Raw genomic sequence first — 15,018 nt, 5'->3', positions numbered from 1 at the left:
GGAAAACACTGATGATACAACATTAAGTGAACAAAAGAAGATACAAAACTGAATATATTATTTGATTCCAACTGTGTGGGAAATGTATGTATAGGGTGCATAGGAAAAATACAGGAAGGATATACATAACAATCTGAGGGTGGTTGTCTCTGGGTGGAAATTTGCTTCTTTACAGTTTTTAGATTTTCTCACTTTTCTCTAGTGAACATGTATTGGTTTTGTAATCAGAAAAAAAAAAAGGCACATATAAAAGACTAAAACAAGTTTGGTTTTGGGTTTGTTTGTTTTTGTTTTTGTTTTTTTTTTGGAAAAGGCATTTTAGGTAAGCGGATGTTTCTGGTGTAGCATGCACTTCTAGTGGGGCCTCCTGGTGTGATGCGCTTTCCCAGGGCTCTCTGTCCCGCCCATCCTGCTAGGCCAAGCCTAAAGGCATTGGCCCTGGCTCACCCTGGGCCTCTGCCCTTGCCAGCGTCTGCTTCTGTCCCCCATCCCAGTGCTCCTCCCTCTTGCCCCAACAGCTCTACACAGGAGTCCGTCCTTCAATGCGGCATTCTAATTAGGAGCATGGCCTGTGGAGACGGTTCAGTTCCTGGCTTCAGCCCTTTCTGGCTGTGTGACTTTAGGTAAGTCACTTACTCTCTCAGAGCCTCGGCTTCCTCCGCTTAAAATGGAATAATCCTGGTCTCCCTCCCTCATGTTGTTATAGAGATGAAATTAGATGTTTTTATGAATAATGTAGCACAGAACACGGGACAAAGTAAGTGCTTAAAACATGTTAATTATTATCATTATTCCTTCAATATTTTTTGAACAAAATGTATAGAGCACTTGCCATGTGCCAAACGCTGTGCTGGGCACTGGGTGAAGAGAGGTGAACGAGCAGACTCCTGTTTCCATGGAGCTCCCATTCTAGTGGGAGAGACAGACTTTAATGAAGCATCAGACATAAGTACAAAGTGTGATGAGTGTTACTAAGAGCCACTGTCCTGTGTGGCTCTGTAAAATGAGCATGTTTCAGTGGGGGGGCTCAGACTCTGAAAGGCAAGGTGAGTTACTCCATGTCACACAACCAGGGAGTGACAGAACTGGAGTTCTCTGAGAGTGTGTGAAAGGGGGACTTGGTCAGAAGTGAGGCCAAAACAGGCCTCTGTGACAGTGAAGATGGAGTGAAGACCTGAAGGCCAAGGGAGTAGAGTGGTGCCTGGGAAGTGGGGTATAACCATTCCGGGCAGAAGGCATAGATTGTGTGAAGGAACAGCATTTTTGAGGGGAAAGCTTAGTCTGTGAGGCTGGTGTAACAACATATGAGACAGCATTTAGCCTGATAACTGGCACACAGCAGCCCCTCAGAAAAGGTTGGGTCTCCTCACTTATCTCTGTGAAAGGAGCTTTGTCTCCATCAGGCATTGTCCCTGAGTGAGACAGGCCCAAGACAACACAGTGCTGGCCTAGGCCTGACACTTCAGAATCTCTGTGGAGAACCAGAAATCCCACAATACCAGGAGGCCCCCAAGGGAGCTTATCAGGACTTCCTAACTTCCTAACTTCTAATTTGCCTCCAAACTCACTCGACCTGATGAAAGTATATATAGACATTTTTTTGAGACCCTGCCTACCAGATGCAATTCTGTGCATTATCCCCATCAGTCCTCGCCACTATCTCATGGAGCTCTGTAAAGTGGGCACTTTTCACAGCAGGAGAGCACCCAGGCTCTGAGAAGTGGAGTGAGTTATTTAAGGTCACACAGCCAGGGGTGACAGAAATGGGATTCCATCTCAGGCTAAGTGACTCCAAAACCAGATCCCCTGACGACTAGCAATACTACCTCCAAAGTTCACCTGTCTGTGTTCCACTCTCAGAGCACACGGACTCAGCCTCAGGCCAAGTGGCTCTTGGATTTGCAGTCCCCATGAGCCTAATATCCCCCGAGAGAATGAGTCTGACAGTTCTGCCCCTGCCCCAAACATCTACTGAATAGCAGTCCCAGGCCAGGCATAGGGAGACTGGGTGGCTAGGATTGGCTCCACAACCTCCCACTCTCCCTGGGCCATGTCCAGAGCCTGGCTCTGGATCTGGAAGAAAGCTGGATTCTTTCCTTTCCCTAGCTCTCTCAGGTCAAATATGTCTGGGACTGGAAGTAAAGGAGAATATATGTCTCAAGAGAAACCATCTGTGTGAAGAAGAAGGAAGCCTAGAAGAATTAGAGACAAAGGGTCATCCATCAGTCACTTTGTCTCCAGAGGTGATTCAGGACGCGCACTAGAGGCAGAAGGGGTAGGACACGCTGAGGCAGTGGATGTAAGGCAAGGAAAGAGGGATCAGGAATGATTCCTGAGATTCTGGACCAGTCAGCCAAATGGGTGGTGCCCTTCGAAGACAGTGGGGATGGATGCCTGAGTGTGCTCAGTGTAGAATGCCTTTTGGATGGCAGGAGGGGATGAGAGTAAGTAGAGGGACGTCTGGACTTCAAGGGAGGCATCAGGTCTGGGAATACGGACTTGGGAGCCAACATCCTAAAGATGGGATTCGAGGCCTGGTGACAGGCTTGGATCATCATCTGGAGAAAGGGTAGATGGAGAAATGGTCCTGCCCTGTGATGGCTCGTTAAACTCCACAGATGTTTTGTACACTTTTCTACATGCATATTGTGTTACATGATAGAGAAGAAAGCTGACAATGGAACCCTGGGGTTCTCAGCATATGGAGACAGGCAGGAAAGGAGCCAGAAAAGAAGCCAAGGAGGAGCAGCCAGGGAGGCAGGAGGAAAACCAGAAGTTGGTGAAGCCAGGAGGCATGAGCAGGTCAGAGAGGCAGGGAGAGACCACCTGTGCCAAAGTGAGAGGCCAGGTAAGAGGACGAGGCTGGGCTCTGGATCTGGCAGCATGGGGCTGAAGGGAGAGCTTGTAGGCTGAGTCCGGTGAACAGTGGGGACAGCTTGGGAGCGGCCAGATTTCAGTGCATGAGGCAGGAACTGGATAAAATCGGTGTGAGGAGGTGCGTGAGCACCGGCTACCCCACGTGTCACTGCTGCAGCTGGGAACAACTGTCTTCAACGTCCCTGGTGGTGAACTTAACCCAGGAGAGGATGAAACTGAAGGACTAAAATGCTGGCAGAGATACTGGTCAAGATCAAGTCCTGCCGGACTGGGTCATTGCTAATTGCATTGGCAACTGGTAAAGACCAAATTTTGAACCTCCTCAGTATCCATTTTTTCCTGTACATGTTACAGAGCCTAAGGAACATACGTTGTTTTTGGTTCACCTTCAAGAGGAAGCCTTGTTTATAGTCCCTAAAAATTACAAGCTGGTAGCTATACCATTGTTTGAATTGTATGACAGTGCACCAGGCCACGGGCCCATCATATCTTGTCTCCTTCAACTTCTGAACAGGTTCAGTTTTATAAACAGCTGAATTCTGTGCTGTGGAGAAATGAGCACACAGCCATACACAGTGTAGAATAAACATGGTAGGAAAGTCTTTTGGGGTTTATCTCTTTCCCACTCCCTAAATTGATACCCACTTTCTACTGTTTGAATAGTAGAGTTAATGTGGAGAACCACTCTATCTGTGGCCATGTATACATTCACACATACACACATATGTGTAAATGGTGTAAACAAATATATAATTTACTACTGTTTCTACTCATACTTTGTACATTAAAGAAAGTGGACTTCTTTCTTTTTGTATTTTCTTTTAAATTTCACATTAAACTTTTTAAATTAAAAAAAAAAACCATATACTGGGATGAGCTAAAGAGGACTGGGACGAGCCGAAGAGGGAGGTGGAGAGGGTGGCAAAGATATTTTTGAGAAAATTTTGCTCTGAAGAAGGGCAGGGAAATGAGAAAGTAGCTGGTGGAGGAGATTGCCAAGGGCATTAAAAGAAGAAAATATTTAGTTATTTGAGAAAAAGCATGAGCCAGAGGGATGGAGGGAGAGAGAATCTCAAGCAGACTCCACGCTTAGCACAGAGCCCAACGTGGGACTCCATCACATGACCCCAAGATCATGACCTGAGCCAAGATCAAAAGTTGGAAGCTTGACAAAATGAGCCACACAAGCGCCCCTAGGGCCATTTTTTTTTTTTTTTTAATGGAAACCAGACCTCTTTTGTGTGCTCATGGGAATGACTTTGTGGAGAGGGAGAAAGTGAGGCTGGAGAAAGGGACACATGATAGGAGGAGCAATGTCTCCAAAGAGGCAGGAGGTTACAGGAGCAGATCTCCTTCAGCCATGGGCACAGGAGGGCTCACAGCAGGGCAGGGGTATTGGGGCTTAAGAAGGAAAGATGTGGATGTCAGGTCTGTGGGCCACTGAGCCCATGCTTTTCCAACCGAAGAAGACTGGACCAGGGGAGACAGACGTCCCCTGGACACTGTCTGGTCCTGGATGTGACCTCAGTTTCCTTCTGCAATGTGAGGACCTTCACCCCTATCTCCTAGGTCCGTGGGAAAGGTTAATGGTAGATCTGTGGAATAACAATGTTCTTGGCATTGTGCCTGGCACAGAGTAGGCCTTCGGGAGCCTGGGAAATGACAGTCCTTCAGGCCACTCTGCTGGGCAAATGCCTTACTATCAGGGCAGGGAGTTGGGTGCTGGCCTGGACCGTTTGGAGAGAATACACTAACTGCAAAAACCAGTTACCCTGTACTGCTCCCCACTGAGGCTCTGGATGAAGCCACCTGCAGCCATTCCTCCCTGTGTGATATGGGGTGCTCACAGGTCCCATGCTGAGGTACCTCCCCCCCCGGGTCCTGGGCCCAACACCCTCCCCTGTCATGACCAGTTATCAGCTGGGTGACTTTGGGCAAGTCCCTGCCTCTTTCTGGGCTTCAATTTCCTCACTTGAAGCATGGGGTGGTGCAGTTGACCTCCAGGCCCTGCGTCTGGATCCATAAGTTTAAGTCTTTGTAAAACACTTTGTTCATAATGTTCATAAATAACAAACACCAACTCTAGCACTACCAACTGACAGGTAACCTTGGCCAAGTTATCCGTCCATGCAGGATCTGCAAATGGGGATGATGCTATCTCCTGCCTCAAGTGTTCTAGTGAGGACTGGAAATCGTCACGCAGGTAAAGTTCCTGGCATAGTGCCTGGCGCATAGTAGGTAACTAAATTAACGAAGGGGCTCAAGGCTTTCAGAAAGGGTAAATGACTCCCCTACAAGGCCTATGTAGAGCTGTTTCTGGTTGTATGGCATCCAGTCCCCCTTCTTCAGGTCCCAGCACCCAGCTTTTCTTCTCAGAGAACTGCCCCACACCCACTCCCAATTCCACTGATTACCTTGAGGAGGAGGCCTTAACTTGGCCAGTCACTCTATCCCATCCTCCTGGTAATGGAGAGCAATGAGGCTGAACCTTGAACTTTAGCTAGACCTTGTAGGAAAGCTACATCCTGCTAGATTTGTTAATCTGGTAGGACGAGGGACATGGAGATGGAGCTGCTAGTGGCCTCCCCCCGCCTCCAAAAGGGAGCCCAGCTGAAGATAATGCTAATAAAGATGGCAGCAGGGCAAGAAATAAAGGCAGGCTGATATTTCAGGGGCTGTTCACTGAACTCCTGCATCAAGCCAACCTTACAGGCAACTGTTCCCTTGAATTTTCAGTCACATGAGACATTTTTTTACCCTTGCTTAAGCAAGACTGAACTGGTTTTTGCCACTTAAAAGATTTCTGACAACATAGCCTGCAATGCCATGGCCTTGGACTGGGGTTGCTTATTTGGTCTGACCAGCCTTCCACCACTGGGCAGAGGAAGGACAAAGGGGCTATATGACAGTGACCACTACTGAGTTGTCTATAAGAGGGAAAGAGGGGCCTCAGGACATGGGGCCTGAACTCCAGAGCTCCAGGAAAGAGCTTCTCAGAGGAGCCAAGGAGAGGAGGGGCAAACCTGGCCATACCTGCCTCTCCTGGGTCCAGGAACTACTAAATTCGACAAAATCATATGCCTGGGCTCAGCCCTTTCTCTTTGGCCCAAAGGGGCACCGAGAAAAATCACAGGTTCTCAAGATGGACCACTCCGGGATCCAGCAAGGCCATCGTGGTCTGTGCCCCAGAGGATGGCAAACCCCAGCAGCCACAGCACAGCCTTGTGGGAGAGTGTGCACTGCAATGTGGTTTGCTTGGGGGCTTGGGGGGAACTGGTGGCGCCCCAGTCCATCAGCACAGAAGCTGCTGGGGAACAAGAAACCAGACAGATCTGCAGCAGCACAGACTAATCTAAGAATGGGACAAGTGAAAAAAGAACGGGTAAGATTCTTTGCACAGTCCCATCTTTCTATGCATGTAAAACTCTACATATTTAAAAAATTATACTAAACACCAGAGTGGTGCCTATCTGGGCAGGGGAAGGGGTGGGGTGAATGCGAATTTAGAGTGGGTTTGGGAATGAAGCAGAAAAGTCAAACAGGAGGGGCTTTTGTTGTCCTGGGATGACCCCATGCCTTGAACTGACATGTCTGAAGAACTCAGCTCAGCACCTAGCAGGGAGGAGAGACAGGCACCAGTGCAAAGGGGACTGTTGTGGTCACAAGCCTGGCTACACTCTGGGATCACCTGAAGAGCCTTAAGAGATCTAGATGCCTGGGGGGCCACTCCCTGAAGCTCTGATTGAATTGGTCTGGGTGCAGCCACAGCTGAGAACCACTGAACTAATGACAGACGGATGCCATCTGGGTTCTAATCCTGCCTCTGCCACTCACAAGCTTGGTGGTTTTAGGCAAGTCACTTCCCTTCTCTGAGTCCTGAATTCTTTATCTAAAGGGGCTAAAACCCCCTGTCTTAAGGAGAGAATGAGCAGGTCACAAGAGAAGGCACACCAGACACAGGGGTCTGCTGCTGGACCCCCTTGAAGGAGGAGGCTGGGCTAGGAACATAATTCCATCAACTGAAAGAAATACATGAGGCCTATGAACCTTCTTTTGGAGACTTTAGCTCAAGTTCCAGGGCAAATAAAGGGTCCCCCTGTCCCACAAGATGGGGGATGTTTCCCAGATGAGGGGTGCCAGATAAAATCCAAGATGCCCAGTAACATTCGAATTTCAGAAAAGCAAATGTCTCCAATAAGTATGTCCCCAGTATTGTATGGGACATACTTGTACTAAAATTCTTATTTTTCTGAAATTCACATGTAACGAGGTGTCCTGTATTTTTATTTGTTCAATTTGACAAGCTTACTCGGGTGACACGTGAGCTTGTTGGTTTTCAATCTTTATCTAGTGGCGTCTGAGAGAGGTGAAGGAGGGGTGAGGGGTCTCTATTCTGGAGTTTTCTATTCTGGAGATTCACAGCTGACAATCTCTAAAGGAACTATGTCACCTCCTTTTTCCTTGTGAGGAAAAGGAGATCAGAGGGCTCTGGATTGCACAAGCACTGGCTGCCTTGCATTCATCCACTGGGTACCTTAGACACACCATTAGAAAGCCCAGTTCTAAGAACTGGGAGGGGGAGATCCAATTTAGGGTGGGATTTCTGTGGTTCTCATGTTGCTAGCAACAGTAGGATATCTGTTGCCTGAACTCAAGCCATAAAAAATCATAAAAGCTTAGCTTTCTTATTTTTATTATACTTTTTTTTTTTCCTGACCATGAGTTGTTAGTAACTTTGGTGGTAGTGGTGACAATGGTGGGGATCACCCATAATCCCTTTACCCAGATGTACCCAATGGCAATTTACTCTTCCCCTGGGAAGGAAACATTAAGCTTTGATCACCTGCCAGAAACTTCCCCATCATCTCATATAACCTTCGGGAAGAAAAATAGCTTTATTGCCCTTTCTCGTTGTAAAAGCACTATAAGCTCATCACACTTTTTTTTTTTAATAGCTCATAGAGGTATGAAGAAGTGAAATTCACTTAGAATCCTATCACTCAGAAATGGAATTCCTTCGAATCTCACTTGTAAACAGGGGCTTCCTGTCAACCAGCACATCTCCAGCACTACCTGAAGATAAGGAAACGGGGTCACGTCTACCAGTTGCACCAGTGTTCCAGGGGGCTCGCTCCCTTTCCTCCAGGGGGCTTGGGGTGTTGAAGAGGGCTCAATAAAAGTTTGCTAAGTGAACAGATGAACGGGGGAAGAGTCCATGACTCCTTACAGGTTTATTCAGATTCATTAAGTCATCAAAGGCTGCTTTCAGTTTGTATTTTCAAAAAACCCGAACCCACTTGTGCAGATTACGGGGTGGATATGATTTCTTGGCGGTTACCCCAACACATGGGCTATATGAGGGAGCAGGTGAATGAGGTGTGATTGTTTCCCTGCTCTGAATAGAGAGCTCCAAAAAAGAGCGACAGGAGATCTAGGAGGCTTTAGAAACCTACATCTCCTGGAGGTGAAATGCAAAACCGTCTATGAAAAGGAGTGTGGGGGACATGGTTAAAATGCCCAAGTAAGGCCCCAGCTTGCAGGGTGGGTAGCTTATTCATGGTCTGGTCTGCCTAAGCCTGGAATTCAGACATGTGCTTAGCCCCACATGCAAATGGGCAGAGATTCTGATTTCTTAGCTGTCATCGAGTACCTTCTATGTGCCAGGCCCTGCGCTGTGTCCCTTTCATATACCCTCTCAGGTGACTTAATGCCAGGAGGTATTATTACCGCGAACCCATTTTACAGATGAAGAAACTGAGGCATATAGAGGTTTAGTCACCTGGCTAACCCCACAGAGCTGCCACGTCGAGAGCCAGGTATAGAACAGAAGTCTGTGTGACTCCCAACCTTCTAGTCTTAACCACTTAGAAGTTCTGCCTTCCTTCTTCTGGGGAAGGAGAACACAGCCAGGAGGCATGCATTTTCCCTCCTTGCCCAATGGTGGTGTGGGTGGTAGTGGCAAGAGAGGAGCCTGGGCCAGAGTTTTCCTTCAAGGTGCAAGGCAGAAAAACCAGAAACAGCCCAGACATTCAGATACACCAACGATGGTACATCTATATCGTGGACTACTACTCGGCAGTTAAAAAGGAACAAACCGCTGAGTCACACGGCCACAACATGGAGGAATCTCAAAAAGGATGTGCTGCGCTAAAGCCACCAGACGGAAATGCATATATACTGTATGTTTCCATTTACGTGAAGTTCAAGAACAGGTGCAGCGAACCTCTGGTGAAAAATCAGAACACGGGCTGCCTCCAAGAAAGACGGGAACTTTCTTCGGTTACGGCAGGTGTATAAATCCGTCCAAACTCAAACTTAAAACACGGAAACTTTAGATCTGTGTATTTACTGCAGGTAAATGACAGGTAGGCCTGTGTCCAGATCCCCCGAGAAACCTGTTCTCCCTTTCCTTCCTCGGAAATCAAGGCTGGGCTGGCTCACATGTGACCTGTGAGTTCAAGAGCTAAGGTCACAAATACAAAGCAGGTCAGTGGTTGCTAGGGGCTGGAGGTAGGGGAGCATGGGGAGTGACAGCTTAATGGGTATGGGTTTCCCTTTGGGGTGATGAAAATGTTTTCGAACTAGAGGTGACTGTTGCCACCTGAAGGCCACTGAACCGTACATTTAAAATGGTTACTTTGGGGCGCCTGGGTGGCACAGCGGTTAAGCGTCTGCCTTCGGCTCAGGGCGTGATCCCCGGCGCTATGGATCGAGCCCCACATCAGGCTCCTCCGCTATGAGCCTGCTTCTTCCTCTCCCACTTCCCCTGCTTGTGTTCCCTCTCTTGCTGGCTGTCTCTATCTCTGTCAAATAAATAAATAAAATCTTTAATAAAATAAAATGGTTATTTTGACGTTATGTGAATTTTCAATCATTTTAAAAAGTAATAAAAGGAAAAAAGGTCTCAAGACAAGGGCTTCTGCCCACATGGATTCTCCCCACCAGGATTTTAGCATTAGTGACTGCCTCCTCTGTTAGAGCCAAGCTGGCCAGGCTTGTCTGCCTGCGTCCCCAGCAGACCTTGAGCCCCTTAACGGTGGCCACCATAGATACTCGAGGACTGGGGCATCAATTTGATTGTGGAGTAAAGATGTGTGAGTGACTGAATGAATGAGCATACGAATAAGCACCTGTGTGAATGAATACACGAATGAGTGAGCAAACACATGCATTAATGAGTGAATGAGTGAGCAAATGAATAAGAGAGTGAAGGAGGGGCGCCTGGGTGGCTCAGTTGTTAGGTGTCTGCCTTCGGCTCAGGGCGTGATCCCGGTGTTCTGGGATCGAGTCCCACATCAGGCTCCTCCGCTAGGAGCCTGCTTCTTCCTCTCCCGCTCCCCCTGCTTGTGTTCCCTCTCTCACTGGCTGTCTCTATCTCTGTCAAATAAATAAATAAAATCTTAAAAAAAAAAAAAAAGAGAGTGAAGGAATTAGCGAAGGAATGGACAAAAGGCTGACGGAGCAAGTACCTGATGTATGAATGAACCTGGGCCATGGCCTGGACTCTGGACCCAACCCTTGTGGCTTCCAGTCCTGGCTTTGCAACACAAGTTATTTAACCTCTCTGTGCCTCAGTTTTCTCACCTGTAAAATGAGTTTGGCCAGTTGTGATTTTTAAAAAAATGAGTTAAAATGCGTAAACTGCTTAGAACAAGGCTGGGCAAAGTGAGTCCTTTGTGTTTGCCAGTATTAAAGAACCACGCATCCACGCGCACAGAGAACCCGTGCCTGGTCCGACCTACCGAGGAGCTGCACCTCATCGGTGATGCCATAGACGTCGATGAGCGCCCAGAGCGGGCCGCCCACGGCCACGCCGCAGTGGAAGAGCACGGGCTCGCCGTCGTTGACGCTGTAGAACACGCGGCCGTGGCGGTCCGCCCAGTAGGCCAGCACGGTGTCGCGCAGCGCCAGGTTCTCGGGCAGCGCCTTGGCCCAGTAGCCAGGCCGCGTGACAAGGTCGGGACAGGCGTACTTGGGGATGTCCTGGGCGCTCATGAGCGACGGGTCGTGCGCCGTGAAGCCGAAGCGGAGCGCGCCGCTCCAGCCCGGGCGCACGGCCACCAGGCGCAGCCGCACCTGCTCGTACAGCCGGATGGGCCGCTGCGTGAACGTGACGCCGTTGCAGAAGCTGTTGCGTCGAGTGGCCCGGCGCGAGTGGCCATCCAGCCGCACGTTCTTGCCTTTGGCCTGTGCGTGGAAGCGCGGCGCTTCGCCCAGGACTGGGCGCCGCTCGGGGCCGGGGCCGCAGCACGGCCGGGTGGCCAGAAGGCGAGCCGGGGGACTCGGGTCTGCGGGGAGAGAGAGGCAGGAGGGTGAGGGCGCCTCAGAACTCCGCGAACACATGAGTTTTTTAACAGTCATTCCCATTTTAAATTCCATCTTAATTAGACCCGTAATCAACTTTGTGAAGGTTCCAGCTCCCGCCAGCCTGCCCTAAGGCTATCATGACAAAGTCACTGTATTCTGTGACTTCCTCTCCCGTTTACCTATAGAAAATGAAAGCATTCTTTATAAGCAAGGTGGGCTTTTCTAGAACATGCACCTTTGAGGATTCATTTCTAAGGGAATTTCGCCCCAAAGGGCCTGGAGAATCTTGGGAGGGTCTCTTTGCAAAGGAGCTGGCCGCTGGCCACAAACTCTGGTGGCTGAGTATTGAGGTAGGGGCTTCATCATTGCCACCTGTCCTCCTCCATCCCAGGGGCAGGTCCTGGCTCTGGCAGCCTGGGAGATGGCAGGGTGGGTAATTACTGCACGAGTCTCTGCTGCTCACTCACAACAGCAGCTGAGCACAATTTTCGTGGCAAGTGCTTATAAATCGTAGGCAACCCCCCGCCCCTGGCCCACAATGCTCTGTAGTCAGGGCAGAAGAATAGCCACGCCAGGGACCGAGAGGCCACTGCAGGGACCACTCCTCCCACACCCGGCCATGGGGTTCACTGTGCTCTGGGCACGTTGCTGGGCTTCCATTAATACTGAGACTAAGGGGAGCGAGGACAGGGGAAAATGAAGAGAGATGTGATGATGAGGCAGGCAAGCCATGGCTCCCCCCAAGCCTGTGGAGGAGGATCCCCCAGTTAGGAGGTGGAAAGCCATGCTAGGAAGCTGGAGGCCCCTCTCCAAACAGAAGCCAGTGGTCCGCAGAAGACAAAATACAAGGACTGAAGCTAAGGTCCTGCATAAGGAAAAAAAAATCTTAAGGGACTTTAATCATTCATTCATTTAACAAATGTTTAGTGAGGACTTAGCGTGCGCCAGGCACCATGCTAGGCACTGGAAATACAGTAGTCACCAAGAGGGATAAGGTTCCCCCTCTGACGGAGTGGACATTCTGGGGCGGGGGGCAAAGTCAGACAACAAGTAAAACATGCTCTACCTGGTGGGACAGAAAAATGCAGTCAGGAAGTGGGGAAGAGAGAAGTACTAGGATTTTCACAGAGGGCTTCTTTAAGTGGTGACTTTTGAGCAGAGGTGAAGGGAGTGAGCCATGAGGGTAGCTGGGGGAAGAACGTTCCAGGCAGGGGTAACGACAAGTGCAAAACCCTGAGGTGGGAACGAATGGCTGAGAAACAGCAAGGAAGCCAGCTGGGATGGTGTGAGCAGGTGTGGGAGTTGGAAGCAAATGCGAGCAGGGCTGGAGCGGTGAGCGGCGGTGGGTGGGGAGGAGATGCCATGGTTGCTGCTTTCGTTTTCTTGAGCCAATTTACCCTGAGTGAGAGGGACCTTATTGGAGGTTTCGAGCAGAGAAATGGTGAGACTGCTCAGGCTGCTGTGTGGAGAGGGGACTGCTGGCAGGAGGGTGGGGGAGGAAGCTGAGGGCTGGGACAAGGCCGCTGGATTATTCCAGGCACAGATGATGATCGCTGAGATTGGGAGGCGGGGAGGTACCTGTGAAGGTGGTGAGAAGGGGTCAGATTCTGGATTGAAGGTAGTAGAGATTTGGAGAATTGAGGTTTTAATGAGAGAAGAAACATTCTGTATACTTGCTTTAGGTGGTTAAAATATAGTCCGTAAATATAGTCCGTAAATAAGACAAATAATGGACACTTGACAGGGCAGCAGAGAAGTGGTGAGGAGGGATAGGGAGATACTAGGGCTGGATCCGGGAGGGCAGGGGCTTTTCCGTGTCCTCTTCAATCCCCCCACGCTCAGCAAAGGCCAGAAACTCACCAAGCACCCTATAAATGCCAGCTGCTGCCTCTATTATCTCAGAGCTAGAGCAGACCTCAGAAATCCTCTCTGATCAGCCCCTTTCACAGGAGGAGAAATGGGCCCAAAGAGGGAGAGGGGCCTGCCAAGTTCAAGGTCAGTAGGGGTCTGGGCAGGCCACCTCTGAGGCAGGAGGCAGAATGGCAGAGGTTAGCTCCACCCAAGGAGGATAGGAGAGCATTCTTTTGCTTATAAGCCAGGTTGAGCTAGGTTTCTGACATTTGCAACCCAAACTGCCTTGATTGATAGGAACCTTGTACGGGGCAGGAGGGAGAGGGAGCCACAGAGGGCTTTCAGCAGAGCGGGCCAGCTCTGTCTGCTAGGGAGGGGCCCCCCCAGGCAGCGAGGAGGGTGGACCCAGAGCCAGACTGCAGGCCATCTCCAGAACCACAAGGATAAGAGCAAGGGCCCACTGGAGAGCTGTTTTGGAGGACACAAATCAAACAAGTCGGAGAAATACAACCCAGGTGTGAACCATCAGGAGAGGCCGCCCAGGGACCACGGAGCCCACGTTCTCCAGGCACGCTGTAGTCTTATGCGAGCCACCCAGCTTCTCTGGGCCGCAGCTTCCTCCAGGGTCCACAGGCTGAAGTCTCCCTAAGGTCCCCACAGCTGGCAAACTCTCCAGGTTACATTAAATATGACCACAGATCAAAAGCCCTTCTGAGCACCAAAGCCCACAAGCCACGGTTCTGTGATTTTTTTTCCTCTCCCCTGACATCACTGCTGTGTTTCCCATCCTTCTCTCTCAATTGGAGAATGTCTTTACCAAACCGCTTGTGAATCCTAAGTAGATGTTCTTTCAGAGTGACCTGGCGGTTGACATGAACGCTGGCTGGGGAGTCACACTGCTTCGTTCCTACAGGGGGAAGTTCCCTGTAAAACCAGCTATATGTTAGGACAAAATACAGCCAAGTGACCTGTGAAGTTTACATACGTGTTGAATCTTGATTATATGATCCAACTTCCTTCAGGGAGTGAGGGATAAACACTCTCTCTACCGCCTCAGAGGCCAGTGCCCTGACGTGAGGTAAAAAGACCAGCGTGAAAGTGTCTAAGAGGGTGTGTTATTAAATTATACAAATTGAAAATGCTTGTGATGAAAGAACAATGGTAAGCAGTCTCCAAATTGTACACCACCATCTGCTTTTAGCTCAGTGAAAGCGGCTTCCACAAGAAACAGAAACATGAGTGTGGGCCCCAAGGGCCCTGCAGAACACCCTAGTTCGGAGAGGTCAACAGAAAACCTCACGTTTAAACAACACAGCTACGTTATAGAAAGCTCGGCAAGGAGGAGAAAAATCCCTCCTTTCTCCCTGCCTTCACACCCTGACTCACGTGGCATTTTGCGTGGTCTCTGCCCGGCCCTCATCCACGTGGGAGCCACTGGCTGTGCCTGCCTGTGTGCTATGCCTCCTGCCGGATGTCTTCGGGGACACGGGGGTGTAGCTACTTCCAAAATCTTCACCTGCAGGATTTTCTAGGCGGGAAACAAAGCTCCAGGCAGCAGGGACACTTCCCCTCGGCTGCGAGAAGCAGTGTTGAGATGTAAGCCCAGAGATGTCTGATCCCAAACCAGCATTCTCTCCTCCGGTCCCAGCTTGCTTCCCTAAGCAGTGCGGGAGTACTGAGTACGAAATAGTCCTGAGCCCCTTTTCCAACTTCGCGGCAGTCAGAACCCACATCCAGTTTTGCTTCCTGCCTTTTCGTTTTCTAACTCAACATTACATAAAAAGCATTCTCCCCACATGGCTTCTGAACACTCACAGTGCTTTGGTTTCATGACTGCAGAATATTCCATCGAGGGCCAGAATGTCCCCCACCATTCCCCTCCTGGGGATCACTTCAGCTGTTCCCCCAAATGGCCGAGTCTGTGGGCACAGAGGTTCCTAGCTGCTGGCACCAGCACCAGATTCCAACAGGCGCGCTGTCACT

At 49.8% G+C, this 15,018-nt stretch overlaps 1 protein-coding gene and 1 pseudogene across 2 annotated transcripts in view; one reads left to right on the top strand and one right to left on the bottom strand.

The window, feature by feature from the left end:
* Positions 1–15,018, bottom strand: part of NEURL1B (neuralized E3 ubiquitin protein ligase 1B) — a 38,519-nt gene that overhangs the window by 9,735 nt on the left and 13,766 nt on the right. For both annotated transcript variants that reach the window (XM_026510972.4, XM_057312326.1), the window contains exon 2: positions 10,620–11,165. In XM_026510972.4, the coding sequence (XP_026366757.1) occupies positions 10,620–11,165 (546 nt within the window). The remainder of the gene's footprint in view (positions 1–10,619; positions 11,166–15,018) is intronic.
* Positions 2,678–3,478, top strand: LOC113263867 (cleavage and polyadenylation specificity factor subunit 5-like; annotated as a pseudogene).

The sequence above is a fragment of the Ursus arctos genome, unplaced genomic scaffold (genome assembly GCF_023065955.2).
Source record: "Ursus arctos isolate Adak ecotype North America unplaced genomic scaffold, UrsArc2.0 scaffold_15, whole genome shotgun sequence".
Classification (NCBI taxonomy): Eukaryota; Metazoa; Chordata; class Mammalia; order Carnivora; family Ursidae; genus Ursus; species Ursus arctos.
Note: the sequence above shows the minus strand (reverse complement) of the source record. Positions and strands in the feature narration are given on the sequence as shown.